The 16,939-nt window shown below is 43.0% G+C and overlaps 1 protein-coding gene across 2 annotated transcripts; it reads left to right on the forward strand.

Annotated features, from left to right (window-relative positions):
- Positions 1 to 214: 214 nt before the first annotated feature.
- Positions 215 to 12,606, forward strand: Akr1e2 (aldo-keto reductase family 1 member E2). Of its 2 annotated transcripts, XM_034510348.2 has the most exons (10): positions 215 to 334; positions 1,861 to 2,028; positions 2,627 to 2,743; positions 3,445 to 3,522; positions 4,948 to 5,070; positions 6,594 to 6,691; positions 9,647 to 9,719; positions 10,216 to 10,299; positions 11,813 to 11,895; positions 12,190 to 12,606. In XM_034510348.2, the coding sequence occupies exons 1-10, from the start codon at positions 296 to 298 to the stop codon at positions 12,230 to 12,232; spliced, it is 906 nt and encodes a 301-aa protein (XP_034366239.1). In that variant the 5' UTR covers positions 215 to 295; the 3' UTR covers positions 12,233 to 12,606. The 2 variants fall into 2 exon arrangements, with proteins under 2 accessions (XP_034366239.1, XP_034366240.1); XM_034510349.2 differs by lacking the exon at positions 10,216 to 10,299 and having other exon boundaries at positions 217 to 334; positions 12,190 to 12,238.
- The last annotated feature ends 4,333 nt before the right edge of the window (positions 12,607 to 16,939 follow it).

Raw genomic sequence — 16,939 nt, forward strand, 5'->3', positions numbered from 1 at the left:
GTAAAGCATACGATGTCCAGAAAATAAGCCTGCACCCTGGCTTGTCTGCACTGGACCTGGGCTTTAGACAGGTTGCTAGGAGACAGATCTCCTAGGATCACAGAGGATTTAGGAGAGACATGCACAACCAAACGCAGTTGCTTGGGTCCTCAGAAAGATGGACTATGCTACCAGCCAATCAGCGCACCTAGCGACCTCTCCTCCAGCCAATCACGACATTACCCTGAGCGCCCTGGCCTGCTCTCTGGCACCTCCTGTACAGGTTGTTGGCTGAGTCTTTGAGAGAAGGAGAGTCATGCAAGAAATCCCTACAGTGGGCTTGGGTACCTGGAAGGTGAGGAGGCTCTCCCGTGTGGGTCGGGCTAAGGGTCCCGGAGCCTGATGAATATTTGCTCAGCGACGGTCAGAGTCGCGGGACTTCTTTTGCCTAGGGTGACTCCTTCCAGACCCGGGCTCTGATCAAGGTTTTGCCACCAGACCCGAGTGCCTTCGGACTCTCTCTAGTGTGATCCTAAAACACCTGCTCCCTGCAAGGTTGAAAAGCAGTTAGGCTAACTTTATATAATAAAGCAACATGATCTTAACTCAGCCTCGTGTGAGCTAATCACGGACCCCCAGCCTCCAAAAAAAAAAAAAAAAAAAAAAAAAAAAAAAAAAATCATTTGTGCCAAGTGGCACTTATCTTTGCACAGCAAAACCGAGTGTGTATGAAATGGCCCCAAGGAAGCATGCCCCTGCGCATGCTAAAATAAACCAAATAAGAGTAGTTACATCGATGTAAGTGTAATGTCTACTTCTGGAGTGCACTTAATGACAGTAGAGATATTTGCTAGTAGTTACACTGCTTGCTCAGTGGATTTGGTATGCTGGGCAAAATAAACATGAATTTGAATAGGTGAGGAGCTAGGCCTACCTAACTCTGGGACAAGTTGGGGGGGGGACGTGATCAAAATATAGTTTTTGATAAAGAAGTAAATTTTTAAAAATTCTGTTTAGCAGAAGGTTTTTAAATAAATGATTCTCCAGAAAATTTTGTAAAATGAGTGATTTTTTTTGGGGGGGGAGTGGGGGCAATTTGGTGATTTGAGTGTTCTTTGGAGCCACGTAGTGAGATGGGAAAAAATGTCAATAAAATAACAACTAAATAAAAACGGGGGGGAAAGGCATCACCTTCCCAATATAATGAAAAACATTTAATTCTATCTCCAGAAGACACAGGCATATGTCTTTCAAAAGATGTGGGAGGCGATGGCAAACCATAGCAAATGTGACACTGACTGGTCATCTTAAATAACGTAGCAATGATGCTAGCTCTGTGCGGTGCTTTGGTATAATAACCAAGTCAACTTTAAGCCAAAGCAGGGAAGAGCTCAAGGTCAAGCCTAGCTTGGGCTCCACTTTTCATAGTTAGAGGAAATGTCTATGTGTCTCATTAAGCTTTTCCTGTAAATGCCATACAGGGATTGAATGAGTCCCTTGTGTGTGAATAGATACATGCTTTATGTTGGTAGTTGATTTACGGATCCCTGAGTGTTAGATATCAGACTGCTTCATGGCCCGGTTGTTCTTCCCCTGTTTGTAATCATTCAGGAAGCACAACACACAGCTCAGCCCTCTGAAAGAGATGAAAAACACCAGTGGTCTTTTCCCTGAGTGAGTAAAGAAGCCAGAGCGGATTAATCACATTCCCACATTCCGAGTCTTGACGTTCCCTACCTTTAGGTCTGGCTGATGTTCGTATTGCTTTAATGATTTGAGTATCGATGTATTACTTGGCTCTACTTTCCCAGGTGACAAGGGAGAAGCAGGGTTGGGTTCTCCTGAGGGTAGAAGCTTTCCTTGTGTTTGGTTATATTACAGGCTTCTCCAGGAGAAGTGACCGATGCCGTTAAGGTGGCAATCAACTTGGGCTACCGGCACTTTGATTGTGCTTACTTATACCACAATGAGAGCGAGGTTGGACTGGGAATCAAGGAGAAGATCAGGGAGGGCGTGGTGAAGAGAGAGGAGCTGTTTGTCGTCAGTAAGGTAAGGCTTCCTAACCTCTGCATTCATAGCTACTGGCAGATCTGGAATCATGAGGCCTGGAGGTTGGTTTTTTTTTTTTTTTTAATTTCCTTATGGGAATTGCTTTTGGTTTGCAGTTTCCTCTGTAGCTTCGTGATCATGGAAGGTTATATTTTGTTTGCCTAAGTCTTTCTTTTACTATTTGGCCATTCAGATGGACATGTGGGGACACACCACCAATCAACAATACATTCACGAACACAAATCTTGGTTGAGTGACAACACCTTTGTGTCTGTAGTGAAAAAATAAAGTCCAAGCCCTTGTGAACTCTGTCTACATAGACAGGCCTAAACTGGGAATCACCTGCTAAAGTGGTCAAGGGACATACTCCAAACTCCACACTAAGAAATTGATGCTGTGGTGATAGTTTTACAAACAGGAAGCAAGTCAATCATGTAGTCTGCATGAATACAGCAGATGTTCTGGGAAGCAGAGGGAGGTTGGAGGAATGGACAAGGACAGAACCAGCTGTGTTGTTGTCAGGTGCAAGTTTGTGGGATGGACCAAAGGGTGTATGTCCTGTTAGTCTTAGACTGTGGTCTCACCTCTCTTCTGCAGCTGTGGTGCACCTACCACAAGAAGTCTTTGGTGAAAACAGCATGCACCAATACCCTGGAGGCCTTAAACTTGGATTACCTGGATCTCTACCTCATACACTGGCCCATGGGTTTCAAGGTACCCCACAGTTTGTAGCTAGATTCCTGCAAAGACCTAGACAAACATCAGCAATAAGAGAGGGCTTGGAAGCAAAACATTTTCCATGTTTCATTATAGGAAATGTACCTATAAAATGCACTTAAAGTTTGGAATGATTTGGAATTATTAAATATATATTTTCTCATACTTGTCCTGTGATCTATTAGGAATGTATAATTAGACAAAAGAGAGATATCAACCCTTGTCACTGCTTAGAAAAGTGTCTAGGTCTTTACCTCTCAGGGTGGCTTTCTCTATCCTCTGTCCCTTAACTTTGTATTCTCACTTGTTTATCATTTAACTTGATAGGAAGTCTTAGGTAAAAAAACAAAGAGCCTAGTAATATTGTTGGGATAAAGTCGTTCATTTTAAGACATGAAGGAAGCCCATTGTTCCCTGTTTTTTAAAAAAATCTGAATCAGGCAAGGATTCAAATATTTCTCAGGCTTCATGATGAGGTTTTGCTGGCCTTACCCTCCCTATGTGCTTGGTCTTAAGATGACCCCTGAGGCCTGGAGAAGGGAAGTGGTACAACCAGGCCAGTAGGACTTAATGACAGGGTCAAAGCTAAGATGCAAATTCACTGGCTCTGACTATTCATCTCCATTGTCTCTCTGTGTAGTCATGTGATGGAGGATGCCACAAACCCCAATAAGCTGCTTTTCTTCTGGTTCTCACAGCCTGGAGAAAAAGATATCCCTTTGGATCGCAGTGGCAAGGTCATACCCAGTCACACCAGCTTTCTGGACACTTGGCAGGTAAGTGGAGCCATGCCAACAGGGCACTTCACCCCTGCTCATGGGTAGTCAAATGAAAGCTGCACAAGATCTGGAGCTTCTGTGTTATAATACCCCAGGAAGGACTTCAAATATGTGGTTTGCAGTGGCTAAATATTGATGGTCAGTGTGGCATGAACTAGAATGTTGCCATCAGCCTGTGATAATGACTAACATTGTAGTCATTACCTAGTTCCTGGAGGTTCTCTTTTGATTGTTATAAAACATAATGTTGGCAATATTTTGGAGCTCAAATTTGGAAGACAGGAGAAGGTTAGAAGGAAGATAACCAAGTGTCAAGATGTCCGGGATCCAGAAAAAAAAAAATGGTGAGTATTCATAGTGAAGTAAGCAAGAAAAATCAGGAAGGGGGTGGGCTTGAGAGTCTCTCGTGAAGAAATAGGAACAGAGCAGATCAGGACACTGCCACCTCTAGTACCCTTGCTGCCCAGCTTCAGAAACAGAACACCGGCACATCTGAACAAGTTTAAGTATAAGCCAGCAAAGCTTAGAGTAGTTTCCATTGAGAAGATGTGATATGGACCCATTCCTGTGAGATTGATGGGTAAAACTCTAGGAATGTTTCAGTGCCTCAGAGAGACAAGAGGGACTGAACAGACAGTGAGTAGTCCCTGCACTGAGCAATGATACCTCTCTTCCTGTAAAGCTGTGAAACATGGGAACTAGTCAGAAAGAAACTGAACAAAGTGTTTCTGAAGGCTCCAGCCCTTGCTATCCCCTTGAGCTTTTACTCATCAAAGATCTAGGGTTTAAACCTGAGGCTCTGGATGGTACATTATTGGGTGATTATTGCAGAATTTTAATTTACTGGTTGCTATCCTCAGGATCACTGGACACTTACGCCTAACTCCACACTGCCTTGAAGCTCATGGATGCTCTAAAGCTGAGGGTTGAGGGCTCCCTTATGGGTCAGCCTAGGTTGGATTGATTTGCTCTCCAGGAAATTGCACATTTCTTATGATGTGTGATGTGAGAGTGGGAAGTGAGAGCCCCAACCCATCACTGAGCTCAAGATGAATATCTTGGAGTATAGAGAAGTCAGCAAATAGAGGCACCCATGTAGACAAGCACTGCACACACACACACACACACACACACACACACACACCCATCTCCATGGGCCACTGCAGACCATATCAGAGCACAGGAGCATGAAGGGACAAAATATGCTAACACTTGCTGAGATCCAGCCTTGGCTAAGTGCTTTGTGTGAATCATTCCATGGAAATTTAAGACAGCCCTGGTAGAGATAATATTGTCCACATGGCTTTGTAACTTCAACTAAAACACTTTAAAGTATTGAGACTCCATGGCAAGTCACAAAGGGACATGGTTTGTCAGGGAACTAGACAACTTTTATGTTCAGCACATTTCTTTCTTTTTCAGGCCATGGAGAACCTGGTGATGGAGGGTCTGGTGAAGAACATTGGGGTGTCCAACTTTAACCATGAACAGCTTGAGAGACTTTTGAATAAGCCTGGTTTGAGAGTAAGGCCAGTAACAAACCAGGTGAGCTGGTGGATAATCAGGAGTCTTACTCAGGGTTGTCATTTTCCTCTGTGTGGAGGTGGATGAGACATGTCCCATGCATTTACCTGTAGTAGCTGTTAGAACTGTAATGAGGTAACAGGCAAAAATGACTGACCTAGTGGACAAGTGTCTTTCTTAATTTCCCATGTGGTTCAGTGATGCCAGGGGTGGATAGGGTATCACACAGATCTCTATTCTTGGCATGGTTTTGGAGGCAGATGACCAACTGTGTTCAGAAGAGCAGGGTCCTCAAAGACCCTTCACCATCATTACAGGAAAGCAGCCCTTCCATTTCACTTACCTAGCCCATGCAAACTTCCAACAGAAGAGTTGGAAGGGATAACACTGCCTTTACCCAAGTGGACAAGGTGTGGAAATAAATCTTCCCCTCTTGCCCACATCACAACCAAAACCTCATACAGTTTCTATATTTGCTGGCCATAATTGTCACCAAGTGTCTTAGTTGGGATTTTACTGCTATGAACAGACACTATGACCAAGGCAACTTTTACAAGGACAACATTTAATTGGGGCTGGCTTACAGGTTCAGAGGTTCAGTCCATTATCATCAAGATGGGAGCATGGCAGTGTCTAGGCAGGTATAGTGCAGGAGGAGCTGAGGATTCTACATCTTCATCTGAAGGCTGCTAATAGAAGACTGACTTCCAGGCAGCTAGGATGAGGATTTTATAACCCACATTCATAGTGACACAGCTACTCCAACAGGGCCACACCCTCTAATCCTGCCACTCCCTGGGCTGAACATATACAAACCATCACACCAAGATTCAAGTGTAATGACTGTAGAGAATCTTGTCCAAATTTGGTTTTAGGTGTAGCCCAAAACTGAGAACAGCCTGGGTGTCTGAAGTTTTTTCAATAAGTATTTGTTGAATGGACAAAATTAGAGAATTTCACATGTGAGTGAGATCAACAAACCTTCAAAGGAGACTTACCTGGAAGTTGATCTGGCTGGAAAGGCACTGCTTATAATTCTCTCCAGTTTTCTCTAAGTGAGCATCAATTATGAGTCTGTTTATAACCTGGAATTGTGCATGAGAAAAGTAGAGAAGACAGAAATAATTGCTCTCAAGGCTTGTGTTTGAAACTCAAATTCTGGCGACAAAAGATAGCCAATACACAAACTAAATGTGCCAGGTGCTGGGTAATAATGTAAGTACCACAGAGGAGACTTGAAGGGCAGGGGAGGAGGGGTGAATTGAGACTGTTCAGGCTGTTTCCTGTGTGATAAAGAAACCCACACTGAACAGGTGATGTTGGACTGTCTGCATAACATAGGAGTCTGAGAGTCTAAGGACTTACAGCATCCTGGAGATGGCAGAGACCAACCTACTCATTTGCAGGTTGAGACACGCAGGGCATAAGAGGACCCTTTGTGCCTAGTTATTGATGGTGAAGATGTCAAGTAAGTCTTCTCTTCAGTGCTTTCCTAGAATGCTGCTTGTCTGAATTATTTTGGTACACTGTTGTTCTGTTTGTAGATTGAATGCCACCCATATCTTAATCAAAAGAACCTGATTGATTTTTGCCATCAAAGAAATGTGTCCGTGACCGCTTACCGTCCCCTTGGTGGCTCAAGGTAAGGACATGTCAGAGACTGTGCTAATCTGGATGCTAACAGACATTTGAGAGTGGGAGAAGCTTCACTAAGAAGGTATAGAGGGTTAAAAAGGGGCTGCCCACACCCCTCAGCCTCAGGGTGAATATAGGGAGCTATTTCTTAAACTGGAGAGTTGTTTTAATCAAGCTTCCCTCTGAGGTTAACCAGCTTTGACTGGACAGACTCAGCCTGAAGTGAACCCTTGGCTGGTCTGCCTGGTAGGTCATCAGTCAGCTTCTATTCCATAACCTCAAGGCATGCCACAAAGCTTAGCATCTTTAGCTAATGCTAAAGGGTCATATCTTCTTTCCCTGAACCTGAGCTTTGTACCATTCTCCTAGTGAGCCACCTAAGCCAGAACTGGGGAAACGATTTGTTTCACATACCCTGACTCCAATCCAACATGAAGATCAATCACTACTGTGCTAATAGAACCCAGGGCCTGTCCTTTGGTCTGTGTTGCTATCCTCATTACCTTAATGGAGTGCAGACCCTTTAAGGTTCTCAGTCCCATAACTCCCATCGGATACACCTGTTCCTTTGTGTTGTCCAGCCTCTAGCTGAAGCAATCTCATTGCACATGGGTATGTCAATCTCCTGCCTGAGCCTGTGTGGTGACTCCACCCTCCTCTGGTCACTCCTCCTCCATCCCTGCCAACCATTAGCACATTGATCACATGAAACTACTCATGGTCACTTGGATAAAATATTATTTCTAGTCTCAGCAACTGTTGAGAACCGCACTAGCCCCACGTTGGGCACCAAAAAATGTTGAGAACCGCACTAGTCTCATGTTCGGGCAGCCAAAAATGTCACGGCCCAAGCAAAATGTTGAGGCCCGGGCTGCCCTGTGTTTGGGTGACCACTGTATCCTGGTCCAAGCTGCCGCTCTGGTCCGCAGGTCAGGGTTCAGCAAGAGAAAGGGTGAGGGCAGACTCAAAGAATGGAGACCAGACAGAGTGTGATTCAATCCCGTTTATTCTTCAGTCTCTCTTCTTCTCTCCAAGTCCCAAGTCCTAAGTTCCTAGTCCCTAGTTCCTAGTCCCTAGTGCCTCCAAGTTCCAAGTTACTTCTTCCAAGTTCTCTTCCAAGTGCCTGCTACCTAATGCCTAATTTCTACTCCAAGTTGTACTCCAAGTTGTACTCTCTGAAGTGTCTGATTCTCTCCCATAGTCTGATTCTCTACTGTCTGCCTCTGCCTTTTATATGTCTCACTTCTAAGCCACGCCTCTAAGTCACGCCTATAATCGTGCCCTTAGGTCTTGTCTCTAAATCTGATCTCTAGGTCACTTCTAAGTCACTCTCTTAAGTTACACACCTTTAGTCTCACACACCTTTAATCTCACACACCCAAGGTATCTAAACCAAGATTATCGGAGTGTGCTCAGCTGTTGTAGGCTATTGTAATCCAAGTCTCATGTCAGGGTATATGGCTCAAGATGGCTGCAAAGCTAATAGCCGCTTTCTGCTAAAAGTCAGCCCCCAACAAGCAACCATATATACTGTGCTTTTTACTAAAACTCTGTGTTTTGTTTTTCTTGAGTCTGCCAACTCTTGTTTGTGATGGCATGTTCAGTTTGGAACTGTGCCCTCCAGGAAGTTTCCACAAATCCGTTTTGTACTTGGGGTACTTGCTCATGTCTACCTTTCTCTACCTAATACACCAGGGAGCTTTGCACTGTCTGTCACTGACATTACTTAAAACGCAGAAACTCCCTCTTCTCAGTCTGTTCTGAGCCTCACGCTCAGTTCCAGGAAACCATTAGGAAGCCAGGGAAGGCTGGACCTGCTTTATTTTTTGCCTCTGTTTATTCTATGGGACATAGGGTGTGTGTATTTGAATGTGGTAGCATCTGGGAAACTCCTAGAAGTCGGGGGCATATTTTATAGCTGAGCCTTGGGGACAAAGGGTCACTGGTAGGGTAAGTGAGCAGTGTATGGCAAGATAAAACCTGCTCAGTCTTGTTCTTTCAGAACACACTGAGTACTGTGATTAGCTCAATGCTTTAGATCTGTCAGCTGCTTCAAAAGAGATGTGTTGCTGGGTTCAGTCCCTTGTGTTATATAAACAGGTATGGTACTGCACACCTATAAATGAAGCACTTTGAAGAGGCAAAAAAAGCAGAACTTCAAAGTTACATTCTCAGGTTACATTAGAAGCTCAAAGCCAGAGATGATACCCTATTTAAAATAAAATAAAACTGCTAACTTTAGTCACTAGGCCCCTTGCCAGGATAGATTTTTGGTGGATACTATCATAGTCTTAAAAATCTCTTGTACTGGAAGTTGTTACTATAAGAAAATAGCAAGTCTTACCCAGGCCTATTGACATCCACCAGTAATCTCAGGAGAGACAGAAGCAACAGGACTGAGTCTAAGGCCACCCAGGGCTACTAAGTGAGTTACCTCAAAAAATCAAAAATAATAAATGTTTTGGCTGGTTTTGTGTGTCAACTTGACACAAGCTGGAGTTATCACAGAGAAGGGAGTCTCCCTTGAGGAAATACCTCCATGAGATCTAGCTATAAGGTATTTTCTCAATTAGTGATCAAGAGGGGGAGGGCCCAGCCCATTGTGGGTGGTGCCATCCCTGGGCTGGTAGTCGTGGGTTCTATAAGAAAGCAAGCTGAGCAAGCCAAGGAAAGCAAACAAGTAAGTAACATCCTTCCATGGCCTCTGTGTCAGCTCCTGCTTCCTGACCTGCTTGACTTCCAGTTCTAACTTCCTTTGGTGATGAATAGCAATGTGTAAATGTAAACTGAATAAACCCTTTCTTCCCCAACTTGCTTCTTGGTCATGATGTTTTGTGCAGGAATAGAATCCCTAAGAAAATAAGTAAAAACTAGTAAATTTTTCATTTTAGAGAAGAGTAATTTTTTCAGCATGTGTGTTGATCAACATCCTGACATGGCACACTCTGCTCTGTCTGTCTAGAGATGGGGTTCACTTGATGGATGATATGGTCATTCGGAAGATTGCAAAGAAGCATGAGAAGTCTCCTGCTCAGGTATGTGGAAAGGACTTTCATGTGCTAGCATCACACAGTCCTGAGCCTGGATGAGTTGATTCACCAGAACTTTACAATTTGGAGCCATGATTAGTGGGTTCCATGTTCGAATCCAGTCAAGCCATATGTACTGCCTTCCTCAAATGTCAACAGTCAAGATATGCTCCAGTGCTACTTCCTCTGCCCTATCAACTGCATGGACAACCAGTGTTGGAGACCAGTGGTTAAAGTCAGCCTAGTCCAAATGCCTTGGTCATCTGGGGAATTGGACACATGCTGAGGGATTTTAGTGAATGGGGTGGGTGAGTCCTCTGATCTTCTTGAGCTGATGGCCTTCAATACATATTGATTGACAAAGCATATTAGTTTGATCCCTAAAGGACTTTGAGAGGAAAGAGACTTTTTAGCTCTTACCATACAATGAAACTTAAATATTATACTGCCTTAGCTTTGATTCCATTTGTTTTATTGCTACGTGAAACTTTCTTTCCTACAGATTTTGATCCGATTTCAGATCCAAAGGAACTTGATAGTGATTCCTAAATCTGTCACCCCAAGTCAGATTAGAGAGAATATCCAGGTAGGTATTTCCTGATTAGAACTATTCAGATCCTGACTTAGTGAGGGCTGGCTAATGTCCCTAAAGAACATATCTTTATGGCTTTCACCTGACAGAGATGTAGTCTTCTGTAAACTATGCTGGTGGTCAGCCTTTCACAGAGAGTCAGGAAAGGCTCTTACTATTTCATGTCCCTGCCCCACCAATTCCCCTAGGGGTGGATGTCACTGTGCCATACTGACTCTAACAGAAAGTAGATATGCCATGTGTGTGCTCAGGAAGAAGGAATACAGAGTTGGTGAACATCTAGCCAGTTGGGGCCACATGGGGTATGCCCACTGATCTCTTGAGGGCAGTAGCTCAAGGTGTTATGTTCCTTACTTTGGCCTAGTAACATTTAAGAGTTGGTGAATGCACTGGAAATCTGATTAAACTAGAACATGTACAAAATATGAATTGGGAGCAGCCTTTCAAAGACAGTCTTTTAAAACTCAACCAAGAATCACAGCAGAAATGAGATCTGATACCAGGGATAGAGAATTGTGTCAGTGTATGAGAGGCTCAAAAGGATGCCAGTAAGATCTGCAGGAACAGGGGGTTGTGGACATGAGCTTAGCCAGAAGAAAAGTATCAAGGATAGGAGACTGTGAGCTTGTTCTTCGAGCAGGCCGGAGGCTTTCAATACAAGCTCTAGGTCTGTGCTCTCTGACAGCTCAGAATACCCATTCAGTATGGCCACACCACAGTGACACCAGCCTAGATGTTAGTGTCTCTTCTAGTACCGTTTACTTCTCTCCCTTGATCTAAATGACTCTGGCACTGAGGCTGCCTTTCTTCGACTCCTAACATACTATGTGGATGTGGCTGGTTTGGCCAGACTAAGGACTGGCATCTTCCTAGCTTCTACCAGTTAGGGTATGGCAAAGCTACTGGGTATTCTTTGGTTGGCTCTCCTTGGATACAGACCCTTAATCACAGTGGTGACTGTGAGATACTGTTGTTATTGGAGACGTTGATCATAGTCCTCAAGTGTGTCAGAGGAGCAAAGGACAGGGGAGTCAAGAATTCAACTTGAAAGTGAAGTTTCTCCAAATGTTCTTGTGTGATTTTGATGCTGCTAGAGTCAGTACCAGCTGGCTTTCTAGTTGATGGGGTGGGAGGAACACGTTTTTTCTTTTTAAGGGGAAGACGTAGATCAGTGGAAGAGACACTTGGCTTTTTTAACTTTTCCCCTGTGTTCCACATCCCCATAAGATAAAAACAATATATTGCTCATCTCTCCAAGGTTTCTTGAGACTAAGCGAGTGTCAGCCAAGGGATGAAAATCATGCATTTTGGGAGGTTTGCTTATGCTTCAGGGGAAGTGCTAAGTGTCTAATGAAGAACTCCTTTCGCATCTTGGTGTGGTTTTTTTTTTTTTAATATAAGTAACCAGCGCTATGCAAAATATTATAGTTATTATATTATAGAAGACAGATGCCAGTTAAACGGAGTTTCCTCTGAATTCTCTATGATCACCTGATTTTGCTTCTAGGTATTTGATTTTGAATTAACTGAGAAAGATATGGAGGAACTGCTCAGCCTCGACAAGAACCTCCGCTTGGCCACATTCCCCACGTAAGTCTGTCTCCTTTCACATCCTTTCTAAGAGAAAGAGAGCTATACACAAGAAGGGGAACTGGTTCCTGACTAGGTATTTACTCTTGTATTTCAAGCTTAATTAAACTGGACTGTGACTCTTTCCTGTCTAAGGGTAGGCCAGTGAATAACGACAATGACATTTGTCAATGACAATGAATAACGACAATGACATTTGTATACTAGAGTGGCACAACTCTTCCACTTAAAATGCTTTCTTTAAAAATGCCTGCTCTTTTGTTTCTCTCTTTAATTTGTGATTCTGTTTTCCAGAACTGAAAATCACAAGGACTATCCTTTTCACATAGAGTACTGAAGGCAGCTTCACAGGCCATCATCTCTGCTCAGCGAAAACAAATCACAAAGGTTGGCAGCATTGATCCAACCCTGCATAGGCTGTGTGGTCCCTGTGTGGCCATAGTACCAGACACACTCACAGCCAAAATTGACAACAGAGTCATAACAAGGAAAATCCTGCCTAGAACAAGGCCAGTTTAGAGAAAAAGATCTAGGGATGAGAAAGGGAAGTACTATGAGGGCTACGCCTGCTTCCACGTTGTTAGGGATAGCCAGCCAAGCGCAAAGAATAATGTAATCTATGTCAATTATTCCTAGTCTTTATGGCTTGTATTTCAAGAAGTGAGATGCTGTTTGCTCATGAATTAAAATTACCTTCAGATTTTAAGAAAACCTGCTTGACAGAAGTGTTTGAATAACATGTAAGATTTGAGACGTTAATACAATCAATATCCATGACTTGGCTTCAGTTACCACCAGCCTGAGGCCAATTGTGTGCTCTGCCCTCCCAGAATTTTCTAGATGATTTTAAAGCAAAATCTTCCTGCACTTAAGAAGAAAAAGCCATCAAGCTGAGGTCCCAGCTCAGACAAAATCTGTTTTTATTTTTTCTTACTTAAAAACTTTTGAGAGAGAAGGGTTGGGGGAATGTGTGTGCATCTTCACATATGTATGCAGGTGAATGTGTATGTACATGCCTATGGAGGCTCACTTCTAAAAAGAAGAAAAGGAATCTCCTTGTCTGGGTCCCAGAAAGAGATCTGTTGCAGAAAGACATTTGCTTCTGATGCAAGAACTTCCTGTGAAACTCGTCAAGGCAGTGTGCGTGGAATTGGAGTTAGATGTCCAGGTAGGCTAGCTGCAAAGGCCACTGAAAATCTGTCACCTACATTTCATTAAGCAAACCCTGACTCCTCTTCAGCCTCACCACAATGAAAGTTTATTTTTCCCGTATTCATAACTCCTTACCATTAATTAATTTTGTGACTATATAAACTTTAGTTAGCTCTTAAACTGAATTTTTCTTAAAAATGGTATGGTACACATAAAGCACTGGACATAATCATTAGCAAATAAAAGCCTCTGTGTGGGTGCCTTGAGTATACCTGGCAGTTACATATTATTGAGTCTCAGAGAATCTAATCATGACATATCTAACCATAATATTTTGCATAGCTCTGGTTACTTATATTTAAAAAAAAAAAAGAAAAAACATGCCGGGCAGTGGTGGCGCACGCCTTTAATCCCAGCACTTGGGAGGCAGAGGCAGGCGGATTTCTGAGTTCGAGGCCAGCCTGGTTTACAGAGTGAGTTCCAGGACAGCCAGGGCTACACAGAGAAACCCTGTCTCAAAAAAAAAAAAAAAAAAAAAAAAAAAAAAAAAAAAAAAAAAAAAAAAAAAAAAACCCAACAAAAACAAACAAACAAAAAAACACTGCCAGTTTGCTACTCCCTATTCTACTTCCACACGACTGAGGATAGAATTCCACAAGACTGATGGTCCAGAACTTGTTCCTGTCTGTATTATGAGAACAAAAAGTATCATCGTTCTTCCATAGCCAGCTGTTGGTTGGATTAAAGAAAATGTGGGAGCTGCAGGCCTCCGTGTAAAGACACTGACAATCCCTTGAGAACATGCTTTCAAACTAACATTGTATTTTAACAAGCATACATAAATACTAAATTCAGGCCACAGCCATGTCTACCCCATGAAGATCTAAATACTTTGCTAAGGAAGCATGTGGTATCTCATCTTATATCAAAGGTTAGTCATCCTGCTGTCTTCCAAACCACAGGGAACCTGAAACTTGATTTTGATATAGAAACAATAATTTTCAACTTGATTTCCAAAAGCAAATTTGTAAGTCTCTCCTTCCTTTCTTTCTTTGAGAGCAGAAATGGGTGTCATTTTGCTTTGTGGGGTCAGTCTTCAGAACAGGCTTCAAAGGGCTAGTGGAAGGTAACGATCTTCAAAATGTCCTCAAACTCCCCTGAAATCTCTGGCACCCAGCCCTGATGTCATGTCAGTTGCCAGCAGATGAACTTGTGATAGCTCCATGAGGGCAGGGACACGACTGTGTCCATCTGGTTCCCAGCCCTCATCCTGGAACCCAAGCATGAGGCTGACGTGCTCACCAGTTGTTGCAGCCCGAGCTGCCCCATGTTTAGGGACCAGAAATGTTGAGAGCTGCTCTGCCCCACACTTGGGAGCCAAAATGTCTCGGACTGTTCTGTCAATGTTGGGACCCGCACTACCAAAAGCCTTGGGGGCTCACTTCTAAGCCATGCCTCTAAGTCACACCTTTAAGTCATGCCCTTAGGACTTGTCACTAAATCTGATCTCTAAGTCACGCCCTTAAGTCACACACCTTTAAGTCTCACACACCCAAGGGAAAATGCTGGGTATCTAAAGGAAGATGTTATCAGAGTGTGCTCAGCTGTTGCAGGCTATTGTAATCAAACCTCTTGTCAGGGTATATGGCTCAAGATGGCTGCAAGGATGATAGCCGCCTTCTGTCAGCTCCCCACAACCAGTGATTTGCTGGGTTGCTGTGCCTCTACTAAGGAAGGCCAGAAAGCACAGTAGGGGTGGCCCAGGCTTTAGAGCTAGACAGCCCTAGACCTTAACCTTCCAGCCACCTTAGCTTCAGACTATGCTCTCTTTCTCACCCAAGCCCTTCATCACAGCACCTCAGAGAGCTCTTAGGAAGGTCAGCTGCAAATAACACACAGAGCCTTCAGTCAACAAAAGCAGAAACCTTTCTTTTCAGTTCACAAACACTTATTTAGCACTCAACTATAGGCAAGATGCTGTCCAAGCATAGTGGGCAATCACACATCATAATGGCTTCAGTTAATTTTTTGTGACAATCCTCTTAAGTTGGGTCTATGTAACACCCTTCTTTGCAGCTTCCAGCTTTGAAATACAAGAGAACTAAAGCAACTTGCCTGAAGCCTGAGACAACCCCTCAAAAAAAGGTACTGTTTTTAGAAAGGCACTGCTTCCTCACTTGAACAGAAAAAAACTGGTGTCTACCAGGCTGCCCAGGAAATCAATGGGGGAGCTGACTGGAGACTCCAGTTAGTGTCCTGCCACCGGACTGGAATTGCTCTCACTAGTAAAATTGAATTTTGTCCAAGGCTTCAGAATACTACATGTAGATTCATGGGATATAACCTCTCCTAGTTAGTTGTAGCTTGTGTCAACTTGACACAGAATCAGCTGGAATTTATTTCTCAATGATTTTATATGAATGAATTTACACACACACACACACCCCAGGTTGGCCTGTGGGAGACTGTCTTTACTTTTAATTGATGTTGGATTAAATAGTCCATTGTGAGTGTTACCATTCCCTAGGCAGGGATCCTGAATACTATATAGAAGAGAAAACTAGCTGAAAACACAAGTAAGCAATCAAAGATCCATGTGAAGTAGAAAATTAAGGGTTTTTTGGAAAGTCAGTTGGATGGTGTTTTGCTAGGGCAAACAAATGAAGAAACATTTAGCTGAAGTGGACACAGATAAAAGACTAAGGCAGACTCATGAAGGAACATTTAGCTGAAGCAGATACAGATCAAAGGGTGCCAAGAAAAAGTTCTAGGCTGTGCCACTCTCAGCTGAGAGACCCACAAGTGTTCCACAACTAGCTCTATAAGGAAGCCTAGCTTTGCCTCTGTCACTGTTCTTCAAGTCCTATTTATACCCTCCAAACATCTCATGTCCTTGTGTCTTGCCTCAGTATGTGCATCTGTCTCACCTGACATCACTCTGCCAATCATCCTGAGTCCACAGAAGTGGTAAGAAACTGCAGCACACCACCAGATGTTTTTTTTTGGTGCATTTCTCTCTATGAAGACCCAAAAAAATGCAGCTCAACTATGCAATGTAAGGTAGACCAATATATGCGTGTTGTTAGCAAATAACCCTTCATCATGTGTGCTTTTACATGCTTGCATTAGCAGAACATTTAAGAATCTAGTAGTTTCTCAATCTCAAAGAAAAAGGCTCCAAAGGATGTGCTGGTAAAGTAAGTGCAAGCAAGCAAAGAACAAATGGACCCTTCTCCCATTTTCCTTATATATGCCTTCAGGCAGAAGGTGTGGCCCAGATTAAAGGTGTGCCTCAAGATCTAGAATAAAGACATGTAATCCCTGCTCAAGATCTGGTTCAAAACCCTGTGACTTCCAGCCTCAAGATCCAGATCCAAAGCATATTGTCTTTCTGAGATCTGGATCACAGATGTGCCCTATATTTCTGGATTGTAGTTCATTCTAGATACAGTCAGACTGAAAACTAAGAATAGCCATCACACCCATACATAAAGCAAGTCTCAACAGATATAAGAAAACTGAAATAATTCCTTGCATCCTAGATACCATCATTAATTAAAGCTGGTCATCAGTAACCGTAGAAAGCTTACAAACTCATAGAAATGGAACAACTCTCTACTTAATAAAAATGGATTAAGATAGAAATAAAGAATGGAAGTAAAGACTAGAATTGAAAAAAGGGTGATACACAGAAGACAATTTTCTGAACAGACCATTAATAGTGCAGGCACTAAGATTGACAATTAATAAATGGGACCTCATGAAACTGAGAAGCTTCTATAAGGCAAAGGACACCACCAATAGGACAAATTGGCAGCCTGCAGAATGGGAAAAGATTTTTACTATCTCCACATCTGACAGAGGAGTAATAAGCAAAATATAAAGAACTCAA

The sequence above is a fragment of the Arvicanthis niloticus genome, chromosome 8 (assembly GCF_011762505.2).
Source record: "Arvicanthis niloticus isolate mArvNil1 chromosome 8, mArvNil1.pat.X, whole genome shotgun sequence".
Lineage (NCBI taxonomy): Eukaryota > Metazoa > Chordata > Mammalia > Rodentia > Muridae > Arvicanthis > Arvicanthis niloticus.

What these genes read in the sequence shown, in the direction of transcription:
- Akr1e2 (XM_034510348.2), top strand. Translation starts at nt 296, where the DNA reads ATGCAAGAAATCCCTACAGTGGGCTTGGGTACCTGGAAG. An exon ending in ATGAGAAGTCTCCTGCTCAG is followed by an intron (nt 9,720 to 10,215) that starts GTATGTGGAAAG and finishes TCTTTCCTACAG; the next exon opens with ATTTTGATCCGATTTCAGAT. An exon ending in AGATTAGAGAGAATATCCAG is followed by an intron (nt 10,300 to 11,812) that starts GTAGGTATTTCC and finishes TTTTGCTTCTAG; the next exon opens with GTATTTGATTTTGAATTAAC.